This window comes from Rhizoctonia solani, chromosome 12, assembly GCF_016906535.1.
Source record: "Rhizoctonia solani chromosome 12, complete sequence".
In the NCBI taxonomy this organism is placed as follows: Eukaryota; Fungi; Basidiomycota; class Agaricomycetes; order Cantharellales; family Ceratobasidiaceae; genus Rhizoctonia; species Rhizoctonia solani.
In genome coordinates, this window is record NC_057381.1 from 1647039 (window position 1) to 1668761 (window position 21723).

At 46.7% G+C, this 21723-nt stretch overlaps 8 protein-coding genes across 8 annotated transcripts; 6 read left to right on the plus strand and 2 right to left on the minus strand.

The window, feature by feature from the left end:
- Positions 1-608: 608 nt before the first annotated feature.
- On the minus strand, positions 609-4968 carry RhiXN_11766 (uncharacterized protein; the record flags this gene model as incomplete). Its single annotated transcript, XM_043331581.1, has 12 exons — positions 609-850; positions 904-1004; positions 1071-1663; positions 1728-2018; positions 2071-2505; positions 2557-2659; positions 2722-2888; positions 2940-3189; positions 3241-3470; positions 3523-4629; positions 4682-4783; positions 4927-4968. 12 exons carry the CDS (start codon positions 4966-4968, stop codon positions 609-611), a joined length of 3663 nt encoding a protein of 1220 aa, XP_043185091.1.
- A 227-nt stretch (positions 4969-5195) lies between these two features.
- Positions 5196-6686, plus strand: RhiXN_11767 (uncharacterized protein; the record flags this gene model as incomplete). Its single annotated transcript, XM_043331582.1, has 8 exons — positions 5196-5215; positions 5271-5450; positions 5506-5623; positions 5685-5863; positions 5921-6056; positions 6126-6296; positions 6348-6493; positions 6542-6686. The coding sequence occupies 8 exons, from the start codon at positions 5196-5198 to the stop codon at positions 6684-6686; spliced, it is 1095 nt and encodes a 364-aa protein (XP_043185092.1).
- A 2589-nt stretch (positions 6687-9275) lies between these two features.
- Positions 9276-9659, minus strand: RhiXN_11768 (uncharacterized protein; the record flags this gene model as incomplete). Its single annotated transcript, XM_043331583.1, has 3 exons — positions 9276-9278; positions 9331-9428; positions 9479-9659. The coding sequence occupies 3 exons, from the start codon at positions 9657-9659 to the stop codon at positions 9276-9278; spliced, it is 282 nt and encodes a 93-aa protein (XP_043185093.1).
- A 1140-nt stretch (positions 9660-10799) lies between these two features.
- On the plus strand, positions 10800-13648 carry RhiXN_11769 (tRNA-dihydrouridine synthase 1; the record flags this gene model as incomplete). Its single annotated transcript, XM_043331584.1, has 14 exons — positions 10800-10870; positions 10938-11303; positions 11365-11725; positions 11772-11970; positions 12021-12052; positions 12107-12247; positions 12301-12460; positions 12537-12700; positions 12758-12860; positions 12910-13036; positions 13093-13179; positions 13233-13254; positions 13321-13477; positions 13512-13648. 14 exons carry the CDS (start codon positions 10800-10802, stop codon positions 13646-13648), a joined length of 2127 nt encoding a protein of 708 aa, XP_043185094.1.
- A 732-nt stretch (positions 13649-14380) lies between these two features.
- Positions 14381-14845, plus strand: RhiXN_11770 (YABBY domain-containing protein; the record flags this gene model as incomplete). The annotated part of the gene is made up of 3 exons (XM_043331585.1): positions 14381-14417; positions 14607-14712; positions 14770-14845. 3 exons carry the CDS (start codon positions 14381-14383, stop codon positions 14843-14845), a joined length of 219 nt encoding a protein of 72 aa, XP_043185095.1.
- A 713-nt stretch (positions 14846-15558) lies between these two features.
- On the plus strand, positions 15559-16938 carry RhiXN_11771 (uncharacterized protein; the record flags this gene model as incomplete). Its single annotated transcript, XM_043331586.1, has 7 exons — positions 15559-15732; positions 15814-15924; positions 16196-16315; positions 16376-16462; positions 16535-16603; positions 16661-16706; positions 16766-16938. The coding sequence occupies 7 exons, from the start codon at positions 15559-15561 to the stop codon at positions 16936-16938; spliced, it is 780 nt and encodes a 259-aa protein (XP_043185096.1).
- Positions 16939-17169: 231 nt separating this feature from the next.
- Positions 17170-18581, plus strand: RhiXN_11772 (uncharacterized protein; the record flags this gene model as incomplete). The annotated part of the gene is made up of 4 exons (XM_043331587.1): positions 17170-17299; positions 17373-17599; positions 17660-17968; positions 18033-18581. The coding sequence occupies 4 exons, from the start codon at positions 17170-17172 to the stop codon at positions 18579-18581; spliced, it is 1215 nt and encodes a 404-aa protein (XP_043185097.1).
- A 598-nt stretch (positions 18582-19179) lies between these two features.
- On the plus strand, positions 19180-21004 carry RhiXN_11773 (replication factor C subunit 4; the record flags this gene model as incomplete). The annotated part of the gene is made up of 10 exons (XM_043331588.1): positions 19180-19238; positions 19290-19401; positions 19449-19555; positions 19614-19715; positions 19772-19967; positions 20152-20313; positions 20373-20503; positions 20562-20682; positions 20734-20757; positions 20891-21004. The coding sequence occupies 10 exons, from the start codon at positions 19180-19182 to the stop codon at positions 21002-21004; spliced, it is 1128 nt and encodes a 375-aa protein (XP_043185098.1).
- Positions 21005-21723: the final 719 nt, after the last annotated feature.

Genomic DNA, 21723 nt, shown 5'->3' on the forward strand with positions numbered 1-21723 from the left:
AAGGTGCCCGGTTCGATACATGCGTAAACAGAATAAACCAAATGAGCGTATATAGTTGGTAATCAGTCAAACAAAGCACAAGGGGCAGGAGTAACGCCAAGGGGAAGTAACGGTGTATCGTAAGGGTAACGCATACACTCGAGCTGGACCTAGTGCATCACGAAACCGGGCTCTATCAGGCCCAATAATATATGCGAAATGGAAATAATCAGACTCACTTGATCGGATTAAGCGCGGATATGGCAAGAACCAACCGGTGCAACCAATGTTCCTGAAACGTGCCTGAGATAGGAATATTGTTAGCGGATCCTGACATGCGAGGCGTATTTGACTGACAACAGGAATATGTAAATACGTTTCATGATCAACCACATATATTTTTGAACCACGCTGTCATTTCCTAACGTCCTGATGCATGCGCTGGTCGGCAACATGTATGAAGGTCAATAACTGCCACCAGGAATGTGTCCGGGCCACCGCGTGAGGTTGTCCGCGGCGTCAGGGCGGGCTAGTTCGGAGGTTTTATGTGTGAGATTTAAGTGAAATTAATATACATTGTTCATTCCTTAGCTAGATGGCTGTAGGTGTACATATAGTAAATTAAATTATTAGAATTCAATCTCATCGTCTATCTCATCGTCGCCTTCAAGAACGCTCTCAGCCTCGTCATCCATGTCTTCGTCGCTCGGTTCTCCGTCAAATTCAATGACATCGACGTCTTCTTGGTTGATTGTATCTTCCGTACGTTCGGATTCCGGCGCTTTGCCTTGGTCTTCATCGGCACCATTGCCGTCTTTGTCTTCGTCCCCAAGTTCGTCTTCATCGTCGTTGTCAGCTTGCTCTTCCCCGTCTGTCGTGAAAATTATCAATAAATAAGCCTAGTCAACTTACGGGTAAACGCACCCGATTCATCGTTTGACCCAACTGTAGTCTCGGAAGGGGTTGGTTGATAATGGCCAATACCCCCTCCAATGTAATGCATTAGCATATCTCGATCCACAAATCTATTGCAAAGTGTGAGCCAAACTTGAAGTACCATAAGAGAAGCGTAACACTCAATAAGTACCTACCTGTTGACATAGTATGCACTCCAGTCTGTACCTTCGGTGTGATCGTGCGCAAAAGAATGAAAGCGGGGAATATATTCAGGTGTTTTGCCTGCCTGGAAATCGGGTATGAGGTGGGTTGCACGAAGAATGTCTTTCGGGTCTATGAAATCGAACGCATCAAGAATATCTTGATCGTTGCGGCACATTTGGTAGTGCAATCGGTCCAACTTGTGATGTTCCCACCCCCCAGGTCGATCGTAGTCGTAATAAAGCCACCTTACGTGAATGAACTCGTAGCGTTTAGGGGGGCGTCGATCATAGAGAACTTTGGCGTGATAAACCCCTAGGATCTTTGCGTAAACAAAGGGGTGTTCGTCAGGATGTCGATCAGCTTTTGTTGGGAGCAATGCGAAGCATTGGTGGGAAGTGGGGCTAAGTGAATCTTGCTGGCGCAAGATATCATACGACGTATAATTGACTCGAAGTGTGTTATGCCGATACATGCGCTCTTGGGCAAGTCGAACCTTGAGAATATTGCTATTGCAAAATTCGGGGTGATTGGAATCGCCAAGGACCCGAGCAAGGAGGTGTCGTTTCAGCTGGGGCAGGAAAAACTGTTCATTTCAATGTATATAAGTATGTCTTTATAATTTGATCTTACGATAATTCGGGACTCACTCTCGTCGAGATGTCGTGTGAATTTTGCGAGACCCACAGTGAAACGTTCGGAATCATGTCTTCGGAGCGATCCTTAAGCCCGATGAAGTAAGGTTCCCCATCGAGAAGGGAGTCCATTGCTCCTTCGTCGATTGGTGGTTGGTTGGTTGAAGCTTTCTGCAGTGCGGTAAGAGCTCCCTCCATCTCTCGTAGTACACTAGTTATATCGTCTATGCGGGTCATTTGTGTAACGGCGTCTTGTTTATTGGTTCGAGAATATTGAGCTTTGAATCTCCGGCCCTGTAGCTCCCCCTATTGAGGTTGAATAAGACTAAAATTAAGACAAAGGGGGAAATAAACTCACTATTTGAGTTGAATATGAATCCGTGGTTCCAAACTCCTCAATTGTTCGCACATAGTCGCCCAACGCGTGAAACTTGTAGGTATTCAAGTTTAATGAGCATATGCGCCGTCCATCTCCAGAATGGGAAATGGTTTGCCGAGTTGGGGTTTCTTGATGAATTCTTGTCATAGCCACCGCCTTTGCTGCTTCTTGTCTTTTCTTGCGACGAGCATACTCTTGGGGAGTCTCACGAACATCCAGGGACTTTGTGAGATCCGAAAACGCTCGAAGGGCTGAAGCAAGTTTGATCGTAAGGGACTTAAAAATGCCGAGGGTAGATTTTGTATGGAGTCGGAGTTTTGCCATCCCATGCCACTGAGCAAAAATAAACAGCAATTGTTGTGCGGGTCTATCACATGACTCCGGTAAGAGACCTTCAAAAGCAGGAATAGAGCACTGCAATCTCATTTCAGCTTTGAAACCAACGAATGGCTAGAATCAGCGCACCTGAAGGATATCTTCGAAGTCTCGGGCTGCAATCCGACCCATACTAGCAACGTCCTCTGAGAACATTCGAATGGTGGATCCAAAGGGGGGGATGCTTCGGAAACTTGATAATGTATAATGTCAATTGGCTGAACTTGTATACATTGAATTCAGGGATTTACCTACCGTTTATTAAACTCCGAAACAACATTGTTCCCACCAAGATGTAGCAGTCGGACTAGATGTTTGAATAGCGTTTTCCAAACCCCAAGTTCAACTTCGTGGAGTTGATCTACTACAAGTGATGAGAATACATTGAACTCCTGTTGGCCACCTAGACGTGAGAAAGCATTCTGGAAAATATGATTAAATTAGCCACACATATAAAAACATATCATACATACCTGAGTAGGCACATAGGATTCCTCCTTTAGCAAATCTTCAACGGCCTTGCTCTGAACCAAGCGGCCTTGTGTATAAATCAGGTCACGTGCCTGGCTAATCTTCTTGTGGTATTTGTCGTTATCTTTCCGGTGCTTATGCTTTCGTGTGTTCATATCCTGGGTGGTGCCGACCTGTGAAGCCATTGGTTTTTGTACAAGGCATCGGGGACACAAGCACTGTCCTCCATTCCGTATTGTAGCTAATAAAACTCTACAGAAGATTTTAAACATATACCAGTTTCATAGCATATAGCAAACTTACTTCTCCGGGTAATCAGCTGAGTAAGTCATGATACGAGGGAAGACTCGACGTCGAATCCCATCGGCACAGTCGATAACTATGCCATTCCTCCATGCGTCTACAAACTCTTCGTCAATGAGCGCAGTCCATATGGCATGCATAAGTTCACGGCGAAGGTGAGTTAAGAGCGCCTCATTTGGAGGTTTCCCATCGTAAAGCCTTGTGATTTCGTCCTTTATACTATCAGGTAGCTTTATAATATAAATAAGGATAATATTAGTGCACCTTTAAGAAAATACTCACAGTAGGAACATGTGCAGCTGCATAACAGGTATTCGAGGTGGGCTTGCATCTCTCGTATTTGCTTTCGTTCCCAAAATAGCATAATATTGGCCATCCTTTAACGTGCGAAAACTGGGCAAATTGTATGCCATCAGACGAGAACATGAATGCGGCAACACAGCGGGGGAGTATGCAATTTTGGTCGGAAATTTGTGCCGTCTGGACCTTGCGATGTACTCGATTCATTGCCGCAGAAGTGTACATTTCGCCAAAAAGAGGCTGCGGGGTTGAGTTGGGGGTATTGGGCGGTTTATAGTATTCGTAGTACGGCTCATAGTGGAAGGTTGGATTTTTGTTAGACGAAAAGGTCTTCCTCATAATGTCCAAGAGACTGCGCGCACGAAGTCCAGAAACCTCAACATGAAATGGATCTTTGCTGAGTTGACTCCGAAGGCGAGGGACTTCAAGAACCAGCGGAATATTTTTCCATCCCTCTGCAGGCGGACAGCTTGGATCTTGATTTTGAGCGGCCTTGGCAAGTTGGTTGTCGATCTCCCGTAAGTTGACACCAACCATGTCGGCCGGATTGAAACCCGGTTGAAGCAGTACCTCATCAACAAGAAAGTCCCGGTCAGCAAGAGATTTTGTATTGCCATTAAGCCAGTGGTGCCGTTGTACATAGTAGACAGACAAGTTGGGGCATGGTTGGATGATTTTCTCGACAGACTGAGCATGGTTTAATGGGCGGCAAAGGTGCAGGGGGAGAACATGAGCCATTGGAGCATTGAGGTCAGGGATAGTCAAGGGGCGCGATGCATATACTCGATAGCGACCAAATAAGTCGGGGGAAGTTCGATACCCTTGCCGCCTGGGAAGTCGTTGCTCTGTGTTCATGTGTTCATTTTGTAAGGGAGCTACCTCATCAAGAGGCGGAGCCAGGGGCCGGGGACCGTCTGGGAGAGCATCGTGCTCAACTCGGAATCCAATCCCAACTCGAAGAGCCTGAGATCGTGTAAACGGGCGGGTCCGGGAGGGGTTTACAGCTGCAGTAGGTTCTGGAGGCAAGGGTGGAGGGGCATGTTGATCAGGTGTGCTGGGGGCTACCCGGCCATTGTTGCTACTGCCAGCCTGCATATACTCTGTTTAGCTTCAGAAATGCCAACCAGATATAAATACGTACCTCATTGCGCTCAGGCTCATGAGTGGGGCTATAGACCCGGCGACGCTTTGCTAGACCTCCATTATCATTGCACTCCGAATCGCAGTCTTCAAAAAGACTGTTCTGATAGACCCAACAATGATTTTGATGAAGAGAACGGCTCTTTGCAGTGTTAAAAGTCCGAGGGCAGCCAGAAATACAACATAATTGACTCGACATTGTTGGTTTTGGAAGGGGGGGGGGGCAATGAAACACGGCCAGCATACCAGCAGTATTTCGAGAAAATGTGCCAGCAAAAATCGGAGCATATAGACCAAACATACAGCCCAAAATGTCAGGTACCTGCCCGCGTAAGGTACCATATGCAAATCAAGTTTGTTTCAGGCAAAAGGTGGGCGCCGAGGATGGCAGTCAGTGCCTTAAGTGCGGCAGTGATTCGCCGTTGAATTTGGTCCCGAACCAACCATTTAAGTCGCTACAGCCTGAGGCATGAACTTAGCTCTCCAGAATCCTCCCCCTCGAACAACCTGCACTCATGGCTCCCATCCGCGCCAAGTAAGCTCTATTACTCTCAATGATACGTATCCATTTAACTAACATCATCTGATAGCCAGAGATCTACCAACGATTCTGAAGATCCTACTGACACCTTGCTTGCTAAGCATAGTCGTTTGATCACTCGAATGAACGAGATGTTCTGGAGCCCATCGGACGTTCTTGTTCTCGTAAAGAAGATCCATCGTTTGGATGACGACGCCGAGTTGCGAATGCGGGAATCAGCCGATCCCAGGTTAGTATACTGACTTTCATTGAGAATCCATGCCAATAACTTTGCCAACTTTTAGCAAGAAACGTCTGCTTATCATAGCAGACAAGATATACGAACTCCAACCCAATTTAGCGGAGTATTTATGTCAAAACGGTCGCCCTGGTTCCATTGCTCTCAGGGACGCAAGGTCACGAGTAAGTGACTTGACGTTTTCTATGTGTAGGGTAATGTGCTGAGTCCCACATGCTTAAAAAGCTGGCTGTTGGCCAAAGCAATGGCCGGTCCGAGGACATGCGTAAGGTTCGGGAGGAGATGCCAAAGTGGGCCGATTGCAAGTGGGACCCCCCACTTGGCGAGAAGGGCACCCGTGGGTTGCACCACCCACAGTGTGCAACGTTACTTTCCGACTGTCGTGTGGATGTCACTGATGAGTCGTAAGTGACTTTTGTCCAATTTATCTATTTTCACTGCTGACGCAAGCTACCCACCAGCGCGATGGAACAATTTCGGGCATTTGGGGTTCCAGCAATGGAGCCCAGCTTTTGGGAGCGCTTCATGTACCAAGATGGGGTAATTGACCCTAACAATCGTGCAACAGGCTTGCTGCGTAGCAGTTTATTAGTTAAGGTATGTTTGGGCCTCGGACTGCATGATACATTCGTGTTGGATACTTATATATGCGATATTTCTGCTTAGTCTGCCAAGTGTGTTCTCCTTTCGCCTGGTGCCTCCCACTCCTACTCCCACGCAGTCTCTCGAGTTGGCTCGAGAGGACGCAGTAGCCACCACAGGGGTTTGATCGGGATTGCAAAGTCATACAGTATCACCGAAGTCAATGCAGCATTCATTGCCTACATCTGTGTTGTGGTATGCACCAATCAACCTAACGCACTCGATTGACCTAATTCTATGTGGTAGACGCGCCATTCCCTTACATCCGACGAGCACTTTTCCGAGATATGTGCTGGTTTCAACTACCTCGAGTTTTATAACCAGGTACGCGAGTTCCTCGAGGACCCGAAGTATCGTCGTTGGTCCAAAGAACTTGTGGAATGGTGGAACAAGTGGGTTTTCAATGAGTTGGTATGCACTATGACTTACATCCGATTTAGAGAAGTTTTCGACGGGGTCCAGTTAGGCGGGCTTGGTGCGGCTGCGCTTGGACGTGAACATGGCACGCTGTCGATGTTGGACGCACAACTCGAGACGCAAGACCTGAACGTTGGTAACGGTGGCGTGGAAGGAGTGGCGGCATAGTCTCAGAATAGCGTTGGTCAAGCTCTTTCATAACCTACTCGTTTATTTTCCTTTCTGAACAACCTTCTCACACTCGTTTATTTTGTTCTTAATTGTACGTCTCTCTATCCTTGAGAACCCTGTCTTTCATTTATCGAGTATATACACTACGGCCAATGCCATTTAATCGCATATAAACCGGTTTAGCCCAAATACTGCGTATGATATACTGGTCGTATAATACCCCGAAAATGGAGCAAACGCAATGAATGGGGTTCCATACATATTTGTTGCCCGTCATACCTACAAATGCACGATCCCATCATGCTGTGGTCGACTATAGGAATTTCGCCATTGTGTCTAAAATGAAACTACATGTACCCACATATCGGCTTTGAACAGCCTGGCGCATAGCATGTAAATTATACCTACCGGGCACATTCTTTCAATCTGACGTGTGATCGGCATCCTCTGGATGACTGCCCCATTACCCCCGTAATTGGTATTATTCACGTTTGACATACATAGTTTGTCTACATGACACATTCCATACGTCAGGCACGCCCCTGGGATCAGGCACACCCAAGTGTGCTCAAAATTGCCGGAATTCTCAAACGGCTGGTCATTGAACAGCAACCGAATAGTCACTGACATGCCGATATCAGCATATGACTAAATACGTCACCTGATGCGAAATACATGGGCATGTATGCGAAAACATGACATAGCCCGGTTTCGTGATGCCTACGATGATCGCGTAACCCTTACAGTGGAACGAATAACAATTACGAAAGAATTTTCGGGAGGTGTGTATTAAATCACGATCGTACTTGAAATAGAAAGGTGTAAACAGGAAGGAGTGAGCCGAAATCATCGTGAGATGCTCCTTAGCCGCACTTTAACGTCGTCCCCGTTTTATTCTCAAGCTCATTGCAGGCCCTTGTGTGCCTCAACATGTGAAAGGCCAGTCAAAATAGCAAGAAGAAACACAAGCATACCATTATTCACTGGTCTTAAAACGGAAAAGTAAAGAATATTTAGTAGACCATGTGATAAAGGTGTAATAATGTATCTACATGCATGTTATTGATGAACTTTGGGAGACATTGCCGTATGAGTGACATTGAGAAATATTTTGAACAGAAAGGGAGCAGAATAATACCTTAATAAATATCTAATGTAGATTTCTATTAGGATAGCTATCATTATCATCTGTTCGGAGCTGGCTCATTGATTGGCAGGTATTAGCCCTTCCGCCACAATTTGTTCGCACCGATCCTATGAATTGGCTATATCATAGTCGGGCGTGTGTCTCGGTACGCCAAAAATAATCGTTGGTATTTTGAAGCCGCTAGCACCTTCGCCGGATCTATGAGGCGCTAGTACCTGCCGAAAGTGCCCTCGGCGAAAACGGTTTTTGTGAGGAGGGCTCAGGAGCGACATAGTGCACTCCCCAAGTTCACCGAGCTTCGGGAACCCATTGGCCAATTAGCCAGCTTGGCCGCCACCATTTTTGGGACACCTTTTGGGCTCAGAGGCTAGCTGACTAATCGCACGGCGGGGCTCGCGAAGCTCAGCGAACTTAGGAAGTGCACCATGTCGCTCCTGAGCCCTCCCCAGCAAAAATCGTTTTCGCCGAGCTCTGATCACTAATCAAAGCCACTACACCTGCCCTACTTTGCCCAGTCATGGTGCTGGCTTAACTTTCAGTTCAATTCCCATAGACGTAAGATGAGTACTCTAACAAATTGATGTTAGCTATTCGTGTATCGCAAATACCGATGGGGGTTGGACACTGGACACTTACGTAATCCGGATGGTACCAACACAAGCGCCAGTTGACTAAGGCGCTGGAGTAGAGAACTGTATGCGCTTCCAAGCGCTCCTCAGTAGTTCCAGCTAAGACAACGCAGCTTCGGGAAGAATGAATTAAAGTCACGCCTTGCGAAGAGACATCAGAACTAATTACTCACTGCCCGCTACTATTATAAAGCAAAGGGGGCTAGCTAGGTCATTGACGAGGTTTATGCAACACAAACTATGATACCAGCAGCTGTCCGGAAACTGGCCCCCTGAAGCCTCAAATACACTATCGGGTAATAAATTGGCTGGATTCTTCTTGTTTCGAAACGTTGATGTCTTAATGCGATATCCATTCACCTTGATATCATAGTCATCAGGCTAACTAAAGGTTGGGTATATCAACCGAGACATGAGTGCAAATCTAGATCAAAATGGTCTATCTAGCTGAAGGAATTGAAGAATACATAAGGCCACAGCAACTGGGCAAGTAAATGAAACTCGAAAATGAGCCCTTGCTGTACTTGAATATTTGCAACGGACCAAACGTGCTGAAGGTTGCTGGGTCACTTCGAGAAATAAGCATATACTACAGCACACATTCACGCGATGGTTAACTCGGGAAGCGAATTGAACTACTTGCCAATAACAAGAAGTAGGTCTGAACTGCAGATTGACAGCTCTATTGAACGCTGAAGGCCTCTTAGGATACCCGAAAGGAAGAATTATAACGAGGTAGAATAAATTATTAGATTGGACAGATGGTCGTAATTGACAGATCAAGCATCATTAGTAAAGGGAAGAATGAGTTTACTACAAAGGACAGTGAGATGCGCTGTACGATCATTTGTTGTACGGGACTCACACAGTGCCCAGAGGCAGCGATTAGCCTAGCGGACTCTTCTATCGCTTCGCTCTTCTTGGCTCCAGTGGCTCGATAATCATCATTGCGTTCGCCAAGAACTAGCCATCGTGTAAGTACTTGCCTATGTCTTTGCGACACTGTAACTTACTCCGTGGAGTAGCGGTCCATTGAGGTTCATGATCAGCACCAGTCTGCACGCAATCGTAATCAACTGGCAGGTCGTTATAAACTTGCTGGTGCCAACAGTTGACGAGGGACGCCCAACCGTTAGCTTTAGTAGGGACTCGAAATACATGGTTCCCGTTGCGCCGATTAAAAATGGTCGCCATTGTGAGATCTAACGGTTATGTAAAATAGGTGCGCTGCTGATGAATGGGCTGATGAATGAGCTACAGATTTATATACTTTATGGCTCCTATAGCGCTGCAGAATATTCAAGGCATGCAAGGGCCGCACTTGCCACGTACATTTTCAATGAATATCGGTAAAACGACGAAATCGTTATTAGTGTTGAACCCGTGTTGCGCCCTGTGGACATTGACTACGCGAATTCGGACATTGACACCAATGAGAGCGCATTGCCATCAATGAGCGGTAAGTCCGGTATTAGTCGTGTTTGGAGGTGTAATTCAAGATTGTATTTTGTACTTTGATCGAACGCTGAGTAGAAGGGACCATGATTGAGTTTCTGGTGGGTTCTGAATGATAATTAGAGGATAGGCCGACATTATGGCACGAAATTGACGTTTCGCAGGGATTGGAGTTAAATGAAGTTTAGCCAACAGCAATATCAAAAGACCACAAGCATGGGACTACTTTAGGATAGCTGACTGACGGAGCACGTATGGGTCGAAAATAGGAAACGGACATTAGTTGAAAAGCACTTGATAGTATGCGTCAAGCATAGCTTTGGAGATAATGATAGATCGTACGCGAACAGATAGTAATCCTGTTAGTGGGGATAGGCCGAGCATGACGCAAGCAATTCAATACTCCAAGAAGCAGCAGGGCAAGATATGCATATCATAATGTATGAAGTGCAATGAGTGTCAGATCCCGGACATTGATAGCTGAATTTTATGACACTTGACCGAGGGAGTGTAGGAACCTCATGTGGTTGTCGGCGTAGGAAGCTTGGACATTGGGTTCGGACATTGAACAAGCGCCTCGGCCAATGGTCGAAAATGAAAAATCGATTGGCAATTGGACTGATTTTGGCTCTCGACTTCGTTCCCAGCAGGCCATACTATGCGAACCTAAACTCCTAAGCTTTCCTCGAGCAAACCACCACACTCTACCCTATAGTGCAAATCATAGCCATTCTTATCAACATCATTGCTTCACTTCAATCGTGCCATATCACCGGTTCAGTGTGTAAGCGCCTCTTGGAATTGATAGCGTACGTTGACCGCACGTGGTGATCGCCCCTGCTCGGGTTACACCGCAAAGATAGTCTGCTAGGGTAGATCATGGAAGTGGCGATCGAACCCAGTAAAGGCGCTAGACAGTGGCCAGCTGGAATGGCACCCATCAAATCAGAGTACGTTACGTTTTACCATCCAAGTTCCAATACATTACCTTACATCTTTGGCTGACGTTTGTCCTAGGTACCTGACAGGGGACCCCTTTACCACCCAGCGTGAAGTACCGGATGATGACGCTGCGGAGGGAAAAACAAGCAATTTGCCAAAGAAAAGGGCTGCCGAGGAATCTACAGGCACTGATCACAATGTGGAGCCTATCTTAGTGCAAAGCAACCAAACCCCTGGAGAAGGTGAAGAGCCAGATGCAAGAGATGGGGAGCCTGCAGCAAAAAAACAGCGGATGCCGGTATCAGAGAGGAGGCAACTCGCTAAGGAGAAAAGAAAAGAGCAAAAGGGGTCCAACAAGGCGAGGAAATTTGCTCGAGTACAAGACCAAGTGGCGCTTTGCCACGGTGCCTCGCGTGGAGAAGGATGTATTGACGGAGAGGGGTATGTCAATCCTTGATTGACGTCCTTTTGATTGATTGTCACTAATCAATGTTTTGCCCAGATGTCGATTTTCGCATGATATTGCTCGTTATTTGTCAACCAAGCCAACCGACCTGGCCTTTCCTTCAAAAGACTTATTAACCAGCCAACCGTTCGTCTCACTGCCGGAGAACCAAGCTCTGTCGGAATCCCACCCAAGCATTAATAAAGCCTCAGCGTGCCCGAATTTCGCTTGTTCAGGCAAATGCCAATCTGGATTCAAATGCCGCTATCTCGGCTCACATGTCGAACTCCAAGAATCGGAAACTGGCAATATATTCAAACTTATCAAAGATGAGGAGAAGTACGAAAAGATGAAGAGCAATAGTTTGGAATTCAATTTTCCTTCGTCTGGATTACAGAAGGTTCTGAGGACACACAAAGTATGTACACGCATGCCTTGCCAGCACCAAACTAAGTTATATTCAGTATCCGTTCCCTATCTCGGACGCTTACGTCGCTGAACTCTCTTTACTAATGAACGAAAATAAAAGCGGACAAGTTATAGAACCGCCTCTTGAACCGCACCAAAAGACCGAGGGCGTCGATCCCGAAGCACAAAATGACACTCCTGACGTACCGTTACGTGCCAGCGAGAAGAAGCGTTTACGGTGGCAGGGAATGAGCTGTATGGGAGCGTTTGGCTTGATCCCTTATCTCAGTGCTAATCTTGTTTAGACCTTGCGCCTTTGACCACCGTAGGAAATCTGGTAAGACTTATGCCACTACACCCAGCCAGCCATACTGAATGAATTGGAATCAAGCCTTTCCGCCGATTATGCGCTGGGTTTGGTGCCCAGATTACTTGCTCCGAGATGGCTCTGTCTCAGTCGCTGCTGCAATGGGCCAATTCGGAGTGGAGCTTGGTTAGGCGTCACCCTAGCGAAAAGATATTTGGCGTCCAGGTATACACATTTGCTGTCGACTCTTCCTTTGGGCACTGAATGTCCCCCCGTAGATTGCGGGTAGCAAAATTCCCCAACTTGTTCGTGCTGCCGAGCTTTTGGCCAATGAATTCGGACCAAAAAGCGGAAGAGAACGAGCTCAGATAGATTTTGTCGACGTGAATTGTGGATGCCCTATCGACATGGTGTTCAAGAGCGGCGCTGGATCCGCACGTGAGTAATATACCAGCTACCAGACTAAACGTGTGCCATGGAACTCACCAATGACCAATGACCAATACCTTCACAGTGCTCGATAATCACAACAAATTGGGGAGGATATTGATTGGCATGTCGCGCACGTTGGGCGAGGTGCCGTTAACAATCAAAGTGCGAACCGGGATCAAAGATGGGCGCAATACTTCTCACAAGTTGATGCCACGGCTGGCCCGCTGGGGTGTCAATGCGTTTACAGTGGGTGCCTTACTTGGCCTGTTGTCATGATCATCTAAATATCGGGAGAACCCATAGATCCATGGGAGGACCCGACAGCAGCGCTACACCAAATTTGCTGATTGGGACTACATCAAAGAGTGTGTGGAAACACTAAGAACTAGTACAGAAGACGAAGATTGTAAGTACCGAAATTGTGGGGGAGCTTTTGGCTAACTTGTGACTGATAGTGCCAACGATTCCTGTCTTTGGTGGTGGTGACGTATATTCGGCAGAACAATACTGGGCGAACGTGGAACAAACCGGCGTCGACGGTATAATGGTTGGGCGTGGAGCCTTGATCAAGCCTTGGATATTGTAAAATTTCTCTCTTTCACATTCACCAAGGGCCACTCACGCGTGTTAAATACTAGCACGGAAATCGCCGAGCGCCGGGAATGGGATATCAGTTCAAGGGAACGGTTAGATATGATTCGCCAATATGCCGAATATGGCTTAAAGTAAGTAGCGGCTTGGTTACCTCAGCAATTCGAGAAACTCACGAGAGCTCCAGTCACTGGGGTTCAGATACCGTGGTAAGTTCCGCTGAAACGCCGGATTATGTCTCCATCATAAATGGCTCACCGTAACCTCACGTCTAGGGCGTGAACAACACCCGCCGCTTTTTATGCGAGGCGCTTTCATTCACGTATCGCTACATACCAATTGGGCTGTTAGAGCGATTACCAGGGAAAATCAACGAACGCCCACCTGCGTATCGTGGCCGAGATGAGTTAGGCGAGTGGTGCCAAGTCGCCCGTATGATTCATCTTTCTCACACATTTCTTCGCAGAGTGCCTTCTAGCTAGTAACAAAAGCAGTGACTGGGTGCGGATCAGTGAGATGTTCCTGGGACCTGCGCCCGAAGGGTGGACGTTCACTCCGAAGCATAAGAGCAACGCTCAAGGGAGCGAAGAAGGGAATGGTTGAATCGAAGCAGGCGTAGTTTGAATTGATAATCATGTCCAGCTGGAGACGAATGAGAAGAGCGCTCTATTTCGATCCTGACCCAATCGAGCCAGAACGACCACATGATAGCAAAGACTGGACAAAACACGACCAAGCTTAAGTGTTTTTAATCAACAATCAAACCCTACACGTGACTCACACTTGGATTGAGAGTCGCATTGTGGGTGCCAGAATGGGCGGTATCTCTCTGAGAACTTTAGGAGCGTGCACTTCATGCAACATGGCGCGGAGGTTACTAGCGGACCGAGTGAGATCTATCGGGCCATTGTGGAGGAATTAAATGTCCAAATCGCGAATCCGAGACGAGAGTCACGTGGATAAGGGTCTGACTCTGGAGTATCCGGGGACCACTGGTGCACGGGTCCTCTGATTGCAAGTGAATCCCTCTCAAAGCTTTGGCTCAGTCAACATGCCCTCTAAAATTCTCCCCCCATCCACCACCTCCCTTCAAACTTCGCCCCCGTTTGTCTTTCAAAGCGTTCTAGACGACCAAACTAAGCTGTTTCATTAAGTGAGTTATTCAGAATTATTATCACACGAATTATTATATATATCGTCTGGGCTGAAATACCGGCTCTTGACGTTGTAATCGGCGATATCCGCGTTGTGCCCGCCCTGTACCCCAACAAAACTTGAATTTTCGCTGACTGATTGCGACCTGTCATTATAGACGCTCGTCAGTTGTAACTCGCTATGCCCCGCGCTGCCTCTGAGAAGACCTCCAAGAAGGGTATGTTCTATCCCAACTCCCCTTTAGCCTCGCATACATATCGGTGTGATGACTAATTGTTTTCCCTATCGCATATCATGATCCAACTTGCGTGCTGGCGCCTCATCGTTGGCCGATTCACTTGATCTATCCTCATCACCAATTTCAACTATAATCACCCCTGCTGTCGTACACGCCTATGTTACACAGCCAAGGCCTCACCCTCTGCTGCCACTGGTTCGAAGAAGAAGTCTTCACCCTATAACATCTACATGAAGGCCGAGCTGGCTAAACTGAAAGAGAAGAACCCCGAGCTGTGAGTTATCTTGGTTTACTGCTGTTATAACACCATCTTATTTCGGTCCACTATCAGGTCCCATAAGGAGCGCTTCAAGTTGGCTGCCACTTCCTGGGCCGAGTCCCCTGAGAATCCCAAGAACCAGAAATAGATGCTTTGCATTCGATCACACTCTGGCGTTATGACTGGTGGTCTTCTGCCCGTTTCTTGGATGTCTCGTTTCATATACCGCTTCTGTTTATTTTTCTGTTCTATGTTAGCTTCGATCCATATGTACGATTTCTCGATTTGGGTTCAATATAAACGCCTACCGATTCGACCAACCAGCGAACTGATCGTAACATTATGCATGAGTTGATCATGAACTATGGGCAACCTGGAAAGCATGGCACGACATTTAATTTCATCGGACGGTGCCATAATATCCTCACCTCGTGTTATAGCCTCGCCTATCTATGCGGTTATTGCCTCACTTGATCACAGGTATATCCTCGAGTGAATAGCGAATGCATCCTATTATGTTCACCTATAGCGATTATTTGAAACTATATATTACCAACACAAGGTTCGATGTGAGCCACCACGGCATCCAGCAAACGCGTTTGCTCCGATAAACACAGCCCCACCGGCGCATATCCCCATGAGATTCTCCAAGCGGTTACACGCTGACATCATCCCAGTTCTATCAAGTCCATGAGGCAAGGAGCTGCATCATCGAGATGAGCAGGTGATCCACAATAATCCCTACCCATACGTATAAGTACCGCTGGGTTGCGGGCCTGGCTGCCTCGCACAATCGTCAGATAACAACGATAAATACGATATCTCAAACCCTTCCCAATACATATATCTACTCTTATAACTATGGCTGAAACAACCAGCACCTGGGGTTTGGGAGGACTGAAGGACGCATTCATGGGCGCTAACAAGGAAAATTCCACGGAAGAGAAGAACCAGGCTGCGCTCAACGCTGCCTTGAGAGAGGAAACCAAATTGAAAGAGGAGAGGGGGGAGGCGACTGGTGGATGGCGAAAGATGGTAAGGGCTTTAGCTACGCAAGTTCGATCGGTTCTCGAATAGATTGCTGAATATCCGTATCGCCCGCAACGGACGCCTCAGCTCGCGGATATGACCAAAGACAAGGATGATTTAGATCAAGAGATTAAGAAGTTGGAGCAGGAACTTGCTGAGCTCAAGGCCGACGAGGCCGACGATACATGGACCGAAAAAGTAAGTCCATTCGTCTATTTCAATTTAGCTCATGGTTTTATCCGACTTGGCGTTGTGCGAGCTGTATTGCGGATAGTTTAAACCCTGTCTCGAGATCCTAGGCTACACTATCAGACCGAAGTCGAGAACCAGCCTATCGAAGGCAACCAAAGGTTTTACCTTCATTCTCGTGGTCCCTTCGGAGATCAACTTGAAATATCCACATCATGACCTCATTGTCTCCTGTATTCCTTTTTTAAGTAACTAGTTACTGATGTACTGTATAACACAGATTGCGGCGCGATTTGATGGGTCTCAAGATGCACGAAGAGCGAAAATCACTGAACTTGAAACAAAGATAGCTGAATTGAAGAAACAGGAGGCGGAAAAGCAAGAAGGCTGGAAAGGAAAGGTTAGTAAAACTACTTTACTAACTTAATAGTACTCAATACGCTCGGTTACCTCCGAATAGTTGAAAGATATATTTGACGGAGAGGACGAAGAAGGAAAGGAGCGTCTCAAACAAGAGGTTAACAAAGAGGTGTCATGGAGGGACAAGGTTGGCATTTGATCATGTGGTTTGGGCAACTAATTACTTGCTGAAACTGTTTGAATTGAAACAAAACTTCAGTTGGGGGAGCAATTATTTGGAGCGCCGAAAGAGGAGCCCAAGAAGGAAGAGTTCTCGTTGTCTGGCAAGGTAAGAGGCACAGAACAGTGATAACGGGTGCCAGCGCTTACGTGTCCCTGAATGAAGCTTAACGAACTGGCTGGAGGTGGTAAAAAATCTGAAGCAAACGAAGGTAGGTGGAGCGAGTATTATGAATCCTCTAAAGTGGTCAAACTTAGGACGAGCCTATAGACAAGTTGGACAAGCTGGTTGATTTATATCAGGAACATGTCCTGAAGCAGGGCCCGCAAGATAATGAGAGTGCATTCGAGCAAGCCAAAGACGAACAGATCAGCGATGCAATCCGTACGGGATTTAGGATGGTAACCGGAAAGGAGATTCCATTAAAAGACAAGGAGCACTAGGCGCCAACGTCTATTGCCCTAGGAATACTGAATGAACATATTATCGATCAACGCCCAATATTAGGTTCAAGTTCCTAAATCGGTGATGTTAGGTGTGGGTGCAACTCGAAAGTTCCGATACAGCCGCGTGTTCAAGCGCCACAATTTCTGCCTACAAATGACCCACAGTCTTACTCGCTCCATGCGGTATCCTCTCCTTCACACGTTTTGAAAATCTGAAGCTCTAAAGCTATGAGTTTGAGTACCTCTAACAACTGTTGGGAAGCCCCCAAGGATGACGCTGCGGCGAAATTCATTGTGATTCGACCACACGCGGAATCTAAGTCTTCCGAATTGTTCGTGTCTAACAATCCAGGTGATGGTGAGACGGGAGCCTGTGATGGAGTGCGCACAACTCACTTATGCTTTATCGTGATCTGGCCATTATTCTTTAGGATACAATCTCACATTTCAGTCACTTGCTGAATTCGAGGAATGGAGGCAGCAAGAAGAAGAAATGTACACTATAGAGTTTGTTAGGGGTGATTCTCATGGTTCGCGTTCCAATCCCCCTCGGTTTAAGGAGCATGTCAAGCTTGTATGCGCACGTCACTCACGTCGGGGTCGAAAGCAATATGTCAAGAAGTACCCGGAGAGGATTCGTAAGCTCCCGAATCGAAAGGTGAGTGATATTTATCCGCTCGAATAATTTATCCATTAAAAGTTTGCTATGATTCTCTAGATCGACGGAATTGGGTGCCCCGCTTCGATCTGCTACAAGACATACATTAATACTAGCATCGTCCGAGTCATGTATCAACGAGAACACTCACATTCTATCGGTCCCGATAATTTACCATTCACCAAGAAAGGCAGGAGGATCCTAGCCCGACGTAATCACCCTATTCCAAGGTCTCTTGTCACGCCTAGCTATAGCCCAAGTACCAGTAGCGTGGAATGTTCCTCCCCTGATGTCCCGTCAGCAATATTCCCTTCCCATAACTCAATATCGTCAGCCCTTCCTGTTTATGATATCCAATCCGAAGACGCGGTAAGTCATTCCAGAGCCACCTTTGAGATGAACCAGAGAAGCTTAACACCGTGCCTATTTACAGAGTTACGATCAAGCACAGAAACAGCCTCTCCTGGAGCGGCCCTTCTATCCCCAGCATCACGAGCTTGGGGATTTATGCGTTATAGGGGACAAGGAAGCAGACTCAATCACTCAGGCTGCTATGTACACACGTGAGCTGGATCTGGTTCCCGGGAATCATTGCACGATTTCCAGACCTCCTGCACATATAGCCCACTCCAGATGGGACAGGTTGGCAGCTCTCTTCCGTTCCGTTCACGAACATGCGGCGTCATTCGAGTATCCTCTAGATACTCTAGGTGAGCTCGAAGATGTGCTCGCTAGATTGTATCACGGTAGCAACATAGGAGAAGATTTATTTCATAGCCAAGAAGTTCTCGGCTTGAACATGACAGGAAGGGGTGCACCGAGAGGAGCTTGCGCCAATGACAATGAAGAACCAACCCAACCTAGCCCCGTAGGGAATACATACATTCCGGGCTGCGAGCTATCAGGGCAAGAAGCATGCTCACACGCATGGTACAGTCCGGACCTCGAATTTACCTATTGCGCACCCCATGCATTGGGATAGGATAGCTTCAGCTGTCGCCTTTAGCCCCAGGGGTTAGGAGTGCGCCCTAGCCGCGCATCAAGGTTACGCCCTTATGGCTTATCAACACTATATGGATATATTCTCAGTTTTCTTGGGTAATGCTCATTCGTAATAACAAAGACTGGACTGTGCTGCATGTTTGTAATTGGCTGGGATAACTTCGGAATTTAGGTACTATAAAACGAACATTTATACTCCATGATTTACCGCGATTCAATACTGTTGTAGAAATCTTCGCCCGCAGCGAGTGTGCATACGGGCGTCAAGTACATAGGATTTCCGTAGAGCCAGCATATATTGTAGGTGGGTTCTCGATGAAGAAAATCACTGGAGATTCCTCGCAGCTCTATTTGCAGATTTCTTTCTCGCAAATTAATCCATATATTCCCTCCTTATATACAATGTTGATACTACTCCCCTGACCTGGCTATTCTGGAGAGGTCTTGAAAAAACGAAACCAATTGAACAAGTCACGACCGTAACAACAAAAACAAAGTAATTTGCTTACGTGATACGTGTAGTTTCTCAACTCGCGTGCCACAACGCGTCTCTTTTGGTTTGAATTTACTACACCACCATGAGTGGGGTCACGAACAAAGCGAAACAAGCCACAGAGATCGGCTATGAGCTTCCATGGTAAGCCAATTGCTATTTTATACATGAAAAATTTACCAAAAACTAAATCAGGGTAGAAAAATACCGCCCTCAAACTTTGAACGACATCGTCGGAAATGTGGAAACAATAGATCGCCTTAAAGTCATTGCACAGGATGGAAATTGTCCACATATCATAATATCGGTGAGCTGTGAGCTCTCGAACAACATTGCGTATCTAAAGAGATACAGGGAATGCCAGGTATAGGGAAAACGACAAGTATACATTGTCTAGCTCATGCCATGCTTGGGGATGCGTATAAGGAGGGTGTCCTGGAATTGAATGCCTCTGACGAACGGTACGCTGTCTTAACTTGCTCAATATGAAACATACTCACATGAGCCTATATTCAATAGTGGTATAGATGTTGTTCGAGGAAAAATTAAGGCTTTTGCCCAGAAAAAGGTTACGCTGCCACCAGGGAGGCACAAGATTGTTATATTGGATGAAGCAGATAGGTGGGTGCTGGCGCAAAATACATTGCGTTCGAATTCTGAGAGGAATTTCACAATAGCATGACAACTGGGGCGCAACAAGCTATGAGGCGAACGATGGAGATATTTTCCTCAACTACGCGTTTCGCATTAGCCTGCAATCAAGCCAACAAAATTATTGAGCCTATTCAGTCACGTTGTGCAGTACTTCGGTATGCAAAACTCAGGGATGAAGAGGTATTGAAGCGGGTATTGGAGGTGTGTGAGATGGAAAAGGTAAGTCTCAGTTTTTGTTAAAAGGCTGCAGTAGAGCGCTCGTACTCGAATGTGATATACTCTTTGGCGGAGCGACCAGCCAATCGGTTGATAACGAACCCAGGCTAATTCGGCACGACCTTGTCGATAGATATTCTCTTTCATATGGGTAGTGATATGATTGAATGCTCATTCAATTCATCAGGTAAAATACAATGATGAGGGTCTTACGGCGTTGTTGTTTACTGCTGAGGGCGATCTTCGTCAAGCGCTCAACAACCTTCAGAGTACACACGCCGGATTTGGTTTTGTCTCTGCAGATAATGTTTTCCGAGTATGTGACCAGCCTCATCCAGTGATTGTGCAGGTAAGCATCCATATATTTTTGTTTCCTAGCAACTTGGGATCATTGATCCCGTCCGTTAGGAAATAATCCGCGCATGCCAAAACGGAGATATAGATAGTGCCATGTCCAAGTTGAACGAACTGTGGCACAACGGATATAGCGCAGTGGATATCGTAACCACCTTATTCCGCGTAACAAAAACATTTGACGAGTGCGTTTGCTTCGCTTCTAGTTTACCTTCCCTGTATTAAGCTACGATTTCGTTATAGCCTACCAGAGTACATGAAGCTCGAATTCATCAAAGAGATAGGATGGACACACATGCGGGTACTAGAGGGAGTTGGTACGCTTGTTCAGTTGGGTGGTTTGATGGGGCGGTTATGTCGCAAGGTTTGTTCTGTTCATGGCCGCTCGCGGCTTGCTAACCCCTACCTCTATCAGCATATGAAACCCGAGCTCTTCGAAGTATAGGATATCCCTGCAAGCGTGCACCGTCTACTGTTTGCTTTCTTCTATTACCTTGGGAATGTCGCCTATGCAACACTATAATTTATCCTACGTTCACACAATTATACACGATAGTCGCCGTTACGATCAGAGCCTACTTGAACCCGAAACGCCGTTACCCATCGGCGATGGGACTCAGTACTCCTACCACGCCTATTGCCACTGGAAACTCAGTGACATGCCTACTCGCGCACGGCGTTTCTAAGAACTGGGTCGGTTCCAGACCGTATTAAAGTTCAATACATATGCCACGGGTAGCTTGTCAAGTTTCAAGGCGGCACGGGCATTGGCGCTCAACTCCACCCGTCCCAAATTTAAAATTAATGGCTGATGGATCCCTGAGTGCATGTGCGCCAGTTGAATGTCTCTCCTTATGACGTCGCTTATGGAGCAGTCTGGCTGAGCGAGTAAACTTTGATGTTGTGCTGCAATCGAGGCATGTGCCCGCGGGTAAACATCCCCGTTCTGCCATCGGTCAGTTCCTCGTTTGCCCAGAACAGAACAGACTCTGTGTTTACAGAGGGATTTGAGCCATTGCAAGTTGAGTAAACTATGGATACTTTGAAGCACGATACTTAAGTTCATTCACCGAACTCGGGCTGATTTGTCAGCTGAGTCTCCTTTCCATTCTCATGTACACCTGTAAAACTTTCTTAAACTCTTCGCTCACTCCTCCCCCGCCTCAAAACCTATTTCCCCGTTTGTATACACCAGGTACCTGAATGAGACTAAACACGTTATTGACGATCCAACTTCATCCCGCCACCACCCAGAGGACAAGATTTACGTATTATACGTTCATACTGAGTGAGTACCTGTCCCCGCAGAATCCCAGGTAGGAATATCGAATATCGTACGACTCACAACAGATCACAAGCGCTTAGAGTTTTATGGATGATCTACTAACCCAGGCCTATAACAGGA